The sequence below is a fragment of the Schistocerca nitens genome, chromosome 2 (genome assembly GCF_023898315.1).
Source record: "Schistocerca nitens isolate TAMUIC-IGC-003100 chromosome 2, iqSchNite1.1, whole genome shotgun sequence".
In the NCBI taxonomy this organism is placed as follows: Eukaryota; Metazoa; Arthropoda; class Insecta; order Orthoptera; family Acrididae; genus Schistocerca; species Schistocerca nitens.
The window spans coordinates 735,268,355-735,283,585 of NC_064615.1; the positions used below are offsets into that span (position 1 = coordinate 735,268,355).

A 15,231-nucleotide genomic window follows, 5' to 3' on the forward strand; every position below is an offset into this window, starting at 1 on the left:
GAGGAGAAAACTGGTGATTGAAATTTCATGAGAAGATCCCGTCGCAACGAAAAACACCTTTGTTTTAATGATTGCCACTCCAATTCACGTATCATGTCTATGACACTATCTCCCTTATTTCGCGATAATACAAAACGAGCTGCCCCTCTTTGTACTTTCTCGATGTCATCCGTCAGTCCCACCTGATGCGGATCCCACACCGCACAGCAATACTCCAGATTAGGGCGGACAAGCGTAGTGTAAGCAGACTCTTTGGTAGACCTGTCGCACCTTCCAAGTGTTCTGCCAATGAATCGCAGTCTTTTCTTTGCTCTACCCTCAATATTACCTATGTCATCGTTCCAATTCAGGTTATTTGTAATTGTAATCCCTAAGTATTTAGTTGAATTTCCAGCCCTCAGATTTGTGTGACTTTCCCGTAATCGAAATTTAGCTGATTTCTTTTAGTACACATAAGAATAACTTCACACTTTTCTTTATTCAGGGTCAACTGCCACTTTTCGCACTATACAGATACCTTATCTACATCATTTTGCAAGTTCTTTTGAGCATCTGATGACTTTACAAGACGGTAAATGACAGCATCATCTGTAAACAATCTAAGACGGCTACTCAGATTGTTTCCTACGTCGTTAATATAGATCAGGAATAATAGAGTGCCTCGGGGAACGCCGGATATTACTTCTGTTTTACTCGATGTCTTTGCGTCTGTTTCTACGAATTGTGACCTTACTGACAGTAAATCACGAATCCAGTCGCACAACTGAGGCGATACTCCGTAGTCACAGTCGAAAGACTTCTGGAAATCTAAAAATATGGAATCAATTTGACATCCCCTGTCGATAGCACGTATTACTTCATGAGTATAAAGAGCAAGTTGTCTTTCACAAGAACGATATTTTCTGAATCCGTGCTGACTATATGTCAATAAATCGGTTTCTTCGAGATAGTTCATAATGTTCGAATACAGTATATGTTCTAAAATCCTACTGCAAATCGACGTTAGTGATGTTTTTGTTGTGATCTTCAGTCCTGAGACTGGTTTGATGCAGCTCTCCATGCTACTCTGTCCTGTGCAAGCTTCTTCATCTGCCAATACCTAAAGCAGCCTACATCCTTCTGAATCAGCTTAGTGTATTCATCTCTTGGTCTCACTCTACGGTTTTTACTCTCCACGCTGCCCTCCAATACTAAATTGGTTATCCCTCGATGTCTCAGAACATGTCCTACCAACCGATCCCTTCTTCTAGTCAAGTCGTGCCACAAGCTCCTCTTCTCCCCAATTCTATTCAACACCTCCTCATTAGTTATGTGATCTACCCATCTAATCTTCAGCATTCTTCTGTAGCACCACATTTCGAAAGCTTCTATTCTCTTCTTGTCTAAACTACTTATCGTCCACGTTTCACTTCCATGCATGGCAACACTCCATACAAATACTTTGAGAAACGACTTCCTCACATTTAAATCTACACTCCATGTTAACAAATTTTTCTTCTTCAGAAACGCTTTTCTTGCGATTGCCAGTCTACATTTTATATCCTCTCTACTTCGACCATCATCAGTTACTTTGCTCCCAAAATAGCAAAACTCGTTTACTACTTTAAGTGTCTCATTTCCTAATCTAATTCCCTCAGCATCACCCGACTTAATTCTACTACATTCCATTATCCTCGTTTTGCTTTTGTTGATGTTCATCTTATACCCTCCTTTCAAGACACTGCCCATTTCGTTCAACTGCTCTTCCAAGTCCTTTGCTGTCTGTGACAGAATTACAATGTCATCGGCGAACCTCCAAGTTTTTATTTCTTCTCCATGAATTTTAATACCTACTCCGAACTTTTCTTTTGTTTCCGTTGTTGCTTGCTCAATATACAGATTGAATAACATCGGGGATAGGCTACAACCCTGTCTCACTCCCTTGCCCACCACTGCTTCCCTTTCATACCCCTCGACTCTTATAACTGCCATCCGCTTTCTGTACTAAGTGTAAATAGCCTTTCGCTCCCTGTATTTTACCCCTGCCACCTTCAGAACTGAAAGAGAGTATTCCAGTCAACATTGTCAAAGACTTTCTCTAAGTTTACAAATGCTAGAAACGTAGGTTTGCCTTTCCTTAATCTACCTTCTAAGATGAGTCGTAGTGTCAGTATTGCCTCACGTGTTCCAGTATTTCTACGGAATCCAAAGTGATCTTCCCCGAGGTCGGCTTCTACCAGTTTTACCATTCGTTTGTAAAGAATTCGCGTTAGTATTTTGCAGCTGTGACTTATTAAACTGATAGTTAGGTAATTTTCACATCTTTCAAAACCTGCTCTCTTTGGGATTGGAATAATTATATTCTTCTTGAAGTCGAGGGTATTTCGCCTGTCTCATACATCTTGCTCACCAGATATAGAGTTTTGTCAGAACTGGCTCTCCTAAGGCTGTCAGTAGTTCTAATGGAATGTTGTCTATTCCGGCGGCCTTGTTTCGACTCAGGTCTTTCAGTGCTCTGCCAAACTCTCCACGCAGTATCATATCTCCCATTTCATCTTCATCTACATCCTCTTCCATTCCCATAGTATTGTCCTCAAGTACATCGCCCTTGTATAGACCCTCTATATACTCCTTCCACCTTTCTGCTTTCCATTCTTTGCTTAGAACTGGGTTTCCATCAAAGCTCTTGATATGCATGTTTGTGGTTCTCCTTTCTCCAAAGTTGTCTTTAATTTTCCTGTAGGCAGTATCTATCTTACCCCTAGTGAGATAGGCCTCTACATCCTTACATTTGTCCTCTAGCCATCCCTGCTTAGCCATTTTGCACTTCCTGTCGATATCATTTTTGAGACGTTTGTATTCCTTTTTGCCTGCTCCATTTACTGCATTTTTATATTTTCTCCTTTCAGCAATTAAATTCAATATTTCTTCTGTTACCTAAGGGTTTCTACTAGCCCTCGTCTTTTTACCTATTTGATCCTCTGCTGCCGTTTTGTGTACCATGGGGGATCAGTACCATCACTTATTAATTTATGTGGTATATATCTCTCAATTGCTGTTGATACTGTCGCTTTCAAAACATTCCACAACTTTTCTACACTTACATGATCAGATAGGAAGGAGTGAAGACTGTCTCTTAAGAAGGCGTTAAGAGCATATTTATCAGCTTTTTAAATAGATATACCTTGCGTTTCTTTTTGATTGTTGTAGGTGTTACGGTATTCAGCCTTGTGGTCGCTAATCCCTGTATTCGTCACAACACTCACTATTTGTCCAGGATTATTTGTTGCTAAGACGTCAAGTATGCTTTCGCAACCATTTACGCTTCGAGTGGGCTCATGAACTAATTGTTCAAAATAATTTTCTGAGAAAGCATTCAGTACAATTTCGGATGATGTTTTATGCCTGCCGCCGGCTTTAAACGTAAAATTTTTCCAGCATATCGAGGGTAGATTAATGTCACCAACGACTATAATTCTATGAGCGGGGTACGTATTTGAAATGAGACTCAAGTTTTCTTTGAACTGTTCAGCAGCTACATCTTCTAAGTCAGGGGGTCGGTAAAACGATCCAGTTAATAGTTTAGTCAGATTGTCAGGTATAACCTCTACCTAAACTATTTCACATGAACTATCTACTTCTGGCGCTACAGTCCGGAACCGCGCGACCGCTACGGTCGCAGGTTCGAATCCTGCCTCGGGCATTGATGTGTGTGTTGTCCTTAGGTTAGTTAGGTTTAAGTAGTTCTACGTTCTAGGGGACTTATGACCTCAGCAGTTGAGTCCCATAGTGCTCAGAGCCATTTGAACCATTTTTGAACTATCTACTTCAATTTCGCTACAAGGCAAACTACTGTATTTAATCTATCCTTTCTGAACACTGTTAGATCGTTTGAAAAAATTTCGGCTGAATTTATTTCCGGCTTTAGTCGCTCTCTGTACCTACAATTATTTGAACTTCAGTGCTTTCTATTAGGGCTTGGAGCTCTGGTTCTTTCTCAACAGAGCTATGACAATTTACAACTACAATACCAATCGTTTCTACAACCACCTTACTGTGTTTTACCTGCCCACTTTTAGACGAACGCCCCTTCTGTGGTTCCCTAAGACCCTCTAAATTAAAAAACCGACCATTCCCTTCCACACAGCCCCTGCTACCCGTGTTGCCGCATCCTGTGTGTAGTGGACTTCTGTCCTATTAAGCGGAACTCGGAAACTCACCACCCGATGGCGCAAGTCAAGGAATCTGCAGCCTACACGGTCACAGAACCGCCTGAGTCTCTGATTCAGACCCTCCACTCGGCTCTGCACCCAAGGACCACAGTCCGTTCCATCGACGATGCTGCAGATGGTGAGCTCCGCCTTAATCTCGGAAGCAAGACTGGCAGTCTTTACCATTTTGCAAGCCGCCCGAAACCAGACAGAATCTGTTCCGATCCAAAGCGCCACACGTCATTGGTACCGACATGAGCCACCACCTGTAGCTGGCTGCACCCTGTACTCTTCATGGCATCCGGAAGCACCCTTTCCACATCCGGAATGACTCGCCCCGGAATGCACACGGAGAGTACACTGGCTTCCTTCCCCTCCTTGGCAACCACGTTCCTAAGGGACCCCATTACGCGCCTATCGTTGGAGCTCCCAATTACCAGCAAACCCACCCTCTGTGAGTGCTCAGACCTTGTGGACCGAGGAGCTTCCTCTGGAACAGGGTGGACTACTGCATCCGGCTCAGAGACATCGTCAGCCACAGATAATGCCCGAAACTTGTTCGTCAAACGAACCGGGGAGGCCCTATGATCAGCCCCTCGGAAAGTTTTTCGCTGCCTGCCAGAGTTTGAAATGACCTCCCACTCGACCACGGTTAAGGGATCAACCTCAGTGCAGGCAGTACCCGGGGAGGTCACAGCTGTGAACCGATCGGAGGACACGTGGGACGTGCTCGACGTCCTTCGCATCCCCGCGTCTGATCCCCCACAGTGACGCCCTTGGCGACAGTCTCAAGCTGTGTGACGGAAGCCAAAGCACCCTGAAGCCGTGAGCGAAGGGTCGCGAGCTCTTCTCGCATCTGTACACAACAATCACAGTTCCTTTCCATTACTGCAGTCGCTCTTGTCTTAAAGCTCGGAAAAATATGTAACAAGTGAACGGTGTACTCGCCTTATTAGTAGCAGGAACTAGCGGTGTGCTCTCGCTGACGGTGTGACTGACACTGAGCTGTTGTTTTCAGTTGCTCTAAGTGGCTAAATGTCCATTTAATCACATCGTTTTCAGGTCTGTAATCATAATTACTCTCTTCAGCTGCTCTATTCTTCTGTGAAGCTTTCCTGGATGCAATGCAAACAAAACAATACCACCTGAAAATCAAGGGAGATTCAAGTAAGATTCGCTTAAGCAAAGTTCTTACTCGTCACAATTTAATCTTCCAAGGTTTCAGAAACTTTTTTCTCAATTCTGAACTTTTTACACTCTTGATGTATCGAATACAAAGTGTTGATTTGTACATACTGTTAAATAAACTGATGAAGATAGATTCTGTTCCTCGCTTCGTAAGTGCTACCAACAAAGATTTTATTGTGACAGTCAAATTTTTCCTTATGTAGTAACCTATCATCAACAGTCACGGAATGATGATTTCGGATAACGCAGTGTGAACTTGCATGTAGCCGGCCGAAGTGGCCGCGCGGTTCTGGCGCTGCAGTCTGGAACCGCGAGACCGCTACGGTCGCAGGTTCGAATCCTGCCTCGGGCATGGATGTGTGTGATGTCCTTAGGTTAGTTAGGTTTAACTAGTTCTAAGTTCTAGGGGACTAATGACCTCAGCAGTTGAGTCCCATAGTGCTCAGAGCCATTTTTGAACTTGCATGTACATCAATTTCACAAGGTGAAAGTACAGGGCTACCCAATATCGCATCCCTTATGGAATTTGTGCAATGGTTTTGTCATCAAAATGCTAATCATGCTACGTTGCACATAAATTTTAATAGATAATGCTCGTGTTTTACGTGCTGGACGTTTTAACAGAAGGAATTATCACGTTCAGGGCTAGGAATGGAAGATCTAGTTCTATTATTAGAAAGAGTGTAAGATACGTTTGCAATCTTTGACCCTTACTGTTCAGTCCTTACAGCGAAGGAGCGATGTCGAAAATAAAACATTATTCTTAGTAGTGAGATAAAAATTCATGATGAAAGACTATCTGTGACAAATTTGCAGATGACACTGCTACTCTCAGCGAAGAACTATAAGGTATACTGAAAGGAATGGACAATCTAATGAACACACTGTATGGATTCAGAGTAAAATGAAGGAACTCGAAAGTGATGACGAGTAGCAGAAATGAAATTTGTGAAAAACGTAGCACCAAAATTGGGAACCACAAAGTAGATGAAATGAAGGAATCCTGGTAAACTGGAATCAACCTACCGTCTGACGGACGAGGCACAGAAAGCAGACTAGCACAGGCGCAGAAGACATTCATGGGTAAAAGAAGTCTACCAGTGTCGGACACTGATCTTAATCTGAGGAAGATTTTTCTGATAATCTACGTCTGGAGCACAGCATTTGTGAGGAAACATTAAACTGAATGATTGCTTTTTTTGTAGCTTTACTAATTATGAAGATACTGTCATGAGTACGTTTTCTTACTAATGGAACCCTAACGTTTTTATTCGGTACCCCAATTCCTCTCTTCAGGACCTCTTCAAAAACGTATCACAGAGAACCATTCATGTACACACGGGTGTTTTGAACAAGCAGCACAAAAAGACTTTGGCTGTCGTGTTGTAGTTCACAGTGTAGGTATCCGAGGTACGCTTAACTCGTCCACTTACTGGAACTGACAATAGACAAAAGGAACACAAAGAAAACGCAAACTATTCAACCTTCTTCAGTTGAAGTTCTATGCGAGTACAACTTTCACCTTCTAAGAGATAGATAAAATTCCGCTCACCTACGGAGCACTTAAGTTAACAGAACAATAATAACAATAACGTTTTCTAATTTACAATACGGATATAGGTAGTACAGTACTATAGTACTGTAAAAAATTCTTTGATTGCATTATATTATAATGGTTAAAGGTAAACAAAATGCTACTTAAGCAGGGGAACTCCACATAAAGTGGCGCTCCAGTAAACGGGTTGCTTTAATCCAAGGAAAAGCAACTGCCGTAGAAATCGCACTGACGAAGCCCCGAAGTTACTGTTCTCACATTTGCTGCAAGGAATCCACGCTCGAGAACACGACAGCTTGAACAGCAGATTGGCAAACCTAAAACCAGTGAATATTGCGTTCTAAGGCGTCACTATTCCACTCATAATGCGAACTTACACAGAGAACTGCAATGAAATGATTCTCAGAATCGATGTACAATTCTATCAGTGGGAACATAAGGTGCTCTCCAACCTGAACTACTACTCTGATGTTCCTTTTGCTGCTGATGGTTACTTCTCACACAGAGAACAGGTAACTACAAAGGAGATGGATTATTGATCCTACGAATCAAAAAAATGGCTCTGAGCACTATGGGACTTAACTGCTGAGGTCATCAGTCCCCTAGAACTTAGAACTACTTAAACCTAACTAACCTAAGGACATCACACACATCCATGCCCGAGGCCGGATTCGAACCTGCGACCATATCGGTCGCGCGGTTCCGGACTGTAGCGCCTAGAACCGCTCGGCCACTTCGGCCGGCGATCCTACGAATCCCGCGATGACTTAGACAGGTAGAGCATCAGCTCCAGTAGAGTGTCGACGTAAGGTGTGGGATACTTCGTGCTCTAATTACTGACCAAGATTCCGGCGACGGTAACCTTAAAGGCAGGGTGTTTGCCAGATTTCTCAATCGAATTCTTTCTCGTCTTCTGGATGAAGTGGCGCTAAGAACCAGAATGCTTATGCAGAGCAACACTTTAGACATCCTGTACATAATGGGTTGCTTGATCGACGCGTTCTCAACAGAAGGTATCCTTCCAGATGAACTGGTAGTGGAGGAACAGTGGATTGCTCTGCTCGGTCTCCTGACTCCTACGCATGTTTTCCTTTGGGGCTGCATAAAAGCCCTTATCCAACGCAATAATCCAACAATTCCAGAGAACACGCGGAATGTATTGTGTTTTCTTGTAATTCACTTCAGCAGGCCACACTCGAAGCGGCGATGAATTTCATCCAACGCCTGGAACACTGTGTCGCTATCCACTGGCATCACTTTCAGTACTTATGAATGTTCTTCACCTACTTTTGCCCACGGTGGATAACGGTACTGCAGAATCGGAGTATAGATTTTCGTTTCTGTTTCGTATTTAGTTGAATGCTGTGTTTACGTATGAGCTAGAACAGGAGACCCTAAGTCTTTTTGTGCTGCCTTGTTCACTACGCCATTTTTACATAAACGGTTCTCTGTGATGCGTTTTTGAAGAGGTCCTGAAGAGAGGAATTAGGGTACCGAATAAAAAATTTAGGGTTCAATTAAAAAAAGAACGTACTCCTGTTCATATCTTCATAACGAGTAAATCTACAAGTAAGGCAATCATTCTACTGTATTTAATGTCCTTCTGGTACCTTAAGAATATTTACTTGAAATATTTTGTATTTTGTTTCTGGACAAAAAATTATTTGCGTTGGTCAAGATAAATGCGACACCTTGCATGTCGCATGCTGATTACAACGTCATTGGTATCCGTGTAATAGCTCTGTTCAATACAACTTTTGTGATAGCGTTGGGAGTTTGTCTTCAGTTTTTGGAAAACAGTAAGTCAGACGAACTCATGCACTGCACGGAGGAACGTATATCTACGCTGTATCCCTTAATGTAAGAAGGCTAGGCGATATAAATACTTAGACCTTGAAAGAGGGCGGTGTGTAAAAACGGTTTACGTCCTTGTTATATCTACACATATGTGGGTTAGACTAGATGAGTTGGGCACGCTTATGTGACCTCTGCGACTGGAAAACTGATGCCAAGGATTATCAAGGCTCTGAGTTTCATGAAGGTGACCGTATACGTCAGCTTCAGGTTGAGTATGCCCAACTATGTGTAGCTTCATATACGAAGACTGGCGCATCAACCAAATCAGTGTCAATATTTATTACGTGCAATTGATATGTCCGATGTTAGATATTACTTCGAAACAGGCACGTGAAGAAACAGGAATCTAATTCACGACTAATAGGTGGCTATGCAGTATGCTAACCTGTTATGAATCATTCATTTGCGATTCTGTTTAGTATAGTCAATGTAGTACTCACTGCATAAATCAAGACGTTTCGGCTATAACATGAACTCAGAAAGCTATGTGATGTGCAGTTAAAGGGGCTTCACAATACCAAGAATATTCAGAAATTAACTAAGGATTTATTATTTCACAATGTGGAACGCCAGCAAACATCTTGCTCCAAGACATTCAGAGAGCTTAGAAAATACATCCAACTACTCACGGACAATTCCGTAATGAACACTGGGTAAATGAACTGAAAGCATAATCAGAAACATGTAAATCAACACAGCCCCTGAGGACTGCGAGAGTTACAATAAGGATGAGCCAAGAAACTCCCAAATTCACCCATATATTGCATCATAAAAAGATACACTAACTAATCTTCCATCGTACATTATTTTAAAATTCAGAGAGTGATCGAAAGCGACAGGGACGTGCCACAACTCCTGAGTGTTATTCCATAATCAAGACCCATTATGGAATAAAAATCGCAAAACCAGACACCAGAATAATTTTTACATATGCAAAGGTCATCATCCTATTCAGTATAAGTCACCTATCACCCAAATTTATTGCATAGTTGGAACTCAGATTACAGCTTGTGTTAGCAGCCAAAAAATGCACTAAGTCAATAAATTCTCAGACATGAAAACATCGGACATGAAAATTCCGAAAAATCAAGTATTCATGCTGGTAGTCATTCGACTCAGATCACGAACTTTACTTTGAAGGAAGTGTTTGGAAGGAATTTCCTATCTGGGGGCACGTGAACAGATCGGAGACCAATTATAATTAAAAAATTGTAAAATATGCAAGTAATGGAAATTCATCCACATACAGTTATTTGTCTGACTGTACACAATCCGATCTATCCTTTAAGCAACACAGTAAAGGTCTCAACAAACAAATACTGTGAGTTCATACAACTTACAGCGATTCATTGCAAGCTACATACTGCGATCTCGGTTGTGTGTTACAGTTCTACGGCCCCATACATCTTATGATCAAGTGGTGAGGCTAAGGCTCAAGTGGCTCAAGTGCATATACGAAGACAGCTTCCAGACACAGAATATCAACTACATTCTGGAGAAAAATATTTGATCAAGTGAACATCATCAACAGAGAAACTTATATATAGAATAAAAAATCGGATCCAGTTTTCTGTTATTTCTTAATTTCTTCCACGAAATGTTTCAAAGTATAAAGCTTCATCTTCAGATGCCTCCAAATAGTTATGGGGAAATAAATGTGTGGCGATCGGACCAGTCAGTCAGGGGGGGGGGGCTACATCGATGTCAAACTAACGTAGGACAACCAACCACAGCGCCCGTCTGGATAGCACTGGAAGTGCGTTTGTTTGGCACTGGTGTGATGACCCCACATGACTGTCTGGCACGTCCGCCACACAGTTATGTCCTCGTAATTATCTGGTAGCACCTGAAAATAAAGCTTTATGTTTCTAAACCAGTCGTGTAACAAAGTAAGACATTATCAGTAACTGGATCGGATTTTTTATTCAATAGATATACCAAACTGTAACATTACAAATCTGACCATGCAGAACACGGTTCAAATACATTCATGCATTCAGTGAAACATACACAGACACATGCCGGAAAAAATGGGAACGAAGCAAGGTGTGAGACTCAAGAGGCTCTGTACGACTGCGACAGAGCGAAAAAGGAATAAAATAGCAGACAAACCGACACAGCTCACATGTTAAGACGCGAAGGGCCGTTTGCACTTGTGAAACGGGATCAACAGAACCGTTTCAGTCTTACCACGAAGAAAAACCGCATAACAACATCTCAGGGCGCAGTCTCTCGGGATTTCTCAGCTTCATTGATTAATGGTGTGCTTCCCAGTCCTCACCTTAGTTGTTGTTTCCTTTTTATGGACAGTATTTCAGTGACTGCGTCAGCTTCTTCTTCAGGTGCTGCGAGTTTTACTTGTAATGTGTACCCACTGAATGGTGACTGCAAGGCAGTCACACCACAACTGACAGGACCTGAAGAAGGCAACTGGGTAGGCCGTCGAAACGTTGTACATAAAATGGAAACAGCAACTCGGCAGAACACCCGTGAGCACGCCAATAGCTCTGGACGAGTGTTACTCATAGCAGTCAAATCCTGTGTCTGAAAATCTCTTCAAAACATTCACTTCTGCAACTCATTTCTCGGATTCAGAATAGTTTGCTCTGTTGTCAAAGTTGGAACTTGACTCTTAAACAGTAAATGTCTTTTATCACAGGAGGTGGTGCATTATATACTGAAGAACAAGTAAGCAACTTCAACGAAAACTTCGACGAGATTGTGGGGATTGACATACGACTTCCTACAAGGGAAGAACAGCTGAAGGCAGCTGCGTCCATTAAAGAGTTCTACTACAACGGCAGCGACATCACAGTGCAGGACAACTACACCACATGCCTGGTAAGTCAGAGGACATACACCTACCTTGTCTAAATCTCTACTGGTAAAATATTATAGAAACAATTTGATCTCTCATGTTACGTGGAGTAAAAGAAGATAAATCAAGAGGTAGTGGTATCAAATAAATATACAGGGTCATTAAATTTAAAGTTAAACTTTCAAACTGCTGTACAAATAACACCACTGGTCAGAATGACGACAAATTGCAACACAATATTATCGGAGAAGGAGGAAAATGTATGGCAGAAAATAAATAAATACTTACAAAATGTAGCAATAGATGGGGCTGTAAGCATCATAATTTAATAGTGGTCGACTACAGATGACAAATGAATCATACAACAATGCCTAAGGTATACGTTTGACGCTAAACAAACTGTACTATTTAGTGTGCATGGGCGTACAGGCGTGATACTGTTAGTTAAGTAAGCCCGTCCACCACGGCAAGGTCATATCACATCGAATGGGGAAAGTCGGTTTTTAACTGTTCTGAGGCCAAAAACCACATAAAAAGCATCACTCACGTCTGTTTTTAATTGTCCTGAGGCCAAAATCCGCATAAAAATCGTCAATCACATCAGTTTTTAATTGTCCTGAGGTCAAAAACCGTATAAAAGCATGAATCAAAATGAAAGCGGATTATTAATTTCCGTGTGACTGGCGCAAAACACGTTCAATATTCTGTCCACCGATTACTGCAACAAGTTGAAATCGAGAAACAGCGTGTTCCACAACTGATCAAAGTGTTTCCGGGGTCCCGTACAGAATGTTTTGCGCTATACATGCTTTTAGTGCAGCTAAGTTTTCAGTCGGAACACTGAACGCAACATCTTTTAGATAGCCCCACAGCCAGAAGTCACTTCGGTTAAGATCAGGTGGTCGGGACGGACAGCCTGTACGGAAATGGCGGGTGATAATTCTAGCATTTCCCAAATGGAGCTTCAGCAGCTGGTAAAGTGGAGATGCATAAAGATGATCCCACCCACAAATCCACGGTGTTGGCGAGCTGGAATGACGTGGTTCTGCAAAAGACATTCATAGCGCTCACCAGTGACGGTACAGGTAACACGACCGGAAGCACCTGTATCTTCGAAAAATTATGGCCCTATGATAAATGATGCAGCAAGCCTGCACCACACAGCGGCATTTTCAGGATGAAGTCGTACTGGTGGATTTGCGTGTGGATTTTCCGTTGCCCATATTCGACTATTCTGTGTATTGACATATTCTGTCAGATGGAAGTAGGCTTCGTCTGACCACAAAATCTTCCATGGCCAATCATTGGGTCCACTTCCATGCGAGCAGGAAATTCTAAAGCAAAGGTCTCTCTTGCTGGCAGGCCAACAGGAAGCAACGCGTACACATGGGTAGTTTTGAATGGATAGCAAAGAAGGATGTTTCGCAGGATTTTACGCACCGTGCTCACGAGTATGTCCAATGTTCGTGCAGTTCTCCGTGCAACACACGTTTGCACACCACCACTCGTCTCCTCCTGCATTTCCGTGCCCACTGCTTCCACTGACGTCGAATCAATTCGTTTCCTCCCTCTACCAGGTTGCACACCTAAAGAACCCGTCTTCTTGAAATTCCGAATCATTTTCTGCAGAACCATGGCATTCATCAGACTAACGCTTGTTTTTCAGACCCTTCAGTGTCCGGAACTTCTACAGAGTGACGTGTGCACAGTCATCAGCTTTACAAGCAGATCGCAATCCTGCATTGAGACAGTCATGGTGAATGTTGCAGACGCGAAAGGAGGAAAAGCCGTGTACCTGGCGTGTTTATACCAACTTCAGTGGGTCGTGCGAATGACAGGTGTTTTCATTTGCATATTCTGACACATGTATCCCCATGTATTGATCAATTTTTAAACTATTTTTTTCTTCTGTTATACGTTTCCCCCTTTCTCCGATGATATTCCGTGCAATTTGACATCATTGTGACCAGTGGTTTTATTTCTACGGCGTTCTGAAAGTTTAACTTCAATTATAATCACCATGTACTTAAAATTTACGTGGGAGTTAAAAGACTACTAAAATAACAATAAAGTGAACAGACGCATTTAAAATAATGAATGGAGTATCGATTACAATGGTATCTCACTGTACTGTTTTTACGATGCTGCCCTACTGTTTATGTATGGTTCTGGGCCCTCCTAACCACTTCTACATAATTGTCAAACATCCACGTTATAATATAATAATTTCATGTCAGTGAACTTTCCTGGAACATCGGCGTTGAGGTACTTCTGTTGGGAATCGGTGAGTGTATAACTCATTTTGCTGGAAGACAATTTTTTGTCTTTCTATCTAGTTGGTTCTAAAGCAACTGAAAAACAATATCTAAGACATATGACCATCTTGACAAACGTTTTACCCTGAACAGAAGTTTCATTCTTTATGACGCCTAGTAGAAGGTTATTATAAATAAACAACTGGGTAGCGACGGATGATAATATAGTAATTAGCTAATAAAACATCGTCTTCACGTAAGACAAAAGCTTTCGTAAATTGCTTCCAGATTCATTCCCATGGAAGTGGAAAAAATAATAATTTGACAATAGACGGTTATTTTATACGATTTATGTATTACATTGACCAACACACACTTCAAAGTAGCCGGCCGGAGTGGCCGTGGGGTTCTAGGTGCTGCAGTCTGGAACCGAGCGACCGCTACGGTCGCAGGTTCGAATCCTGCCTCGGGCATGGATGTGTGTGATGTCCTTAGGTTAGTTAGGTTTAATTAGTTCTAAGTTCTAGGCGACTGATGACCTCAGAAATTGAGTTGCATAGTGCTCAGAGCCATTTGAACTTCAATGTACCCCAGATCATAATGAAACACAGACATCTGCTTCTACAAATACGGTCAATCCCTACCAACTGTGGAAGCATGTGCAAACACAGTTTGAACTTCTGACACGGTGTGCAATGATGGCGCCCGTTACATTACTCTAATGAACTTCGCGACTGTTCACACTCTTTCCGTGGATCAGTAACATGCCTTGTTATTACTGCCTTGATCTCGACTTACCATTTATTCAGATTTGTGATCCAATGTGTGTAATACATTAATGGAGGCACTATAGTGGAATATTAACATTTTATGCAGATTTCACGTTCCTGAACTACTGCAGTTTTTCATGATGCACGTATTACATTTCACAGTTGGAAACACACCGCCATTTTGTGGAAGGAGTGGACGCTGCCGTCAGGAGCATGGCTCGCTATTCCTCGAACCCTGTCTACTACTACCAGTTCTCGTTCGTTGGTAGTCGCAGTACTTTTCCTCGTGGTCCAGGTAGGATTAAAACACATTAGAGTAGTACTATAAGCCTTTCTCGCTACCTATTGTACGATATTCGTCAATCATGTAGACAATATATATATATTTTACTACACAAATGTAACTTATTTCCAAGATAATTAAAACATATTTCGTATTACTTTTCTTCAGTAAGAAAAAATTGTGTACATGACCTGCTGCTTAATCGCGGAAGACATTACAACATACATTGAATACTGTTAACTAAAGTGCACCGAATGAGATCTCCTTATGAATCAGCATTGATTCTGAAAATGTCATTTCCCATCTAGAACGCAG

General features: G+C 42.0%; 2 protein-coding genes across 3 annotated transcripts in view; both read left to right on the top strand.

Moving 5' to 3' along the window:
- The window catches only part of LOC126236941 (esterase FE4-like), a 796,743-nt gene that overhangs the window by 764,381 nt on the left and 17,131 nt on the right, over positions 1-15,231 (top strand). The gene's annotated exons all lie outside the window — the stretch shown is intronic.
- The window catches only part of LOC126236943 (esterase FE4-like), a 470,464-nt gene that overhangs the window by 251,200 nt on the left and 204,033 nt on the right, over positions 1-15,231 (top strand). Inside the window, exons 8-9 of the mRNA XM_049946637.1 lie at positions 11,450-11,631; positions 14,796-14,928. Of these exons, the coding sequence (XP_049802594.1) occupies positions 11,450-11,631; positions 14,796-14,928 (315 nt within the window). The remainder of the gene's footprint in view (positions 1-11,449; positions 11,632-14,795; positions 14,929-15,231) is intronic.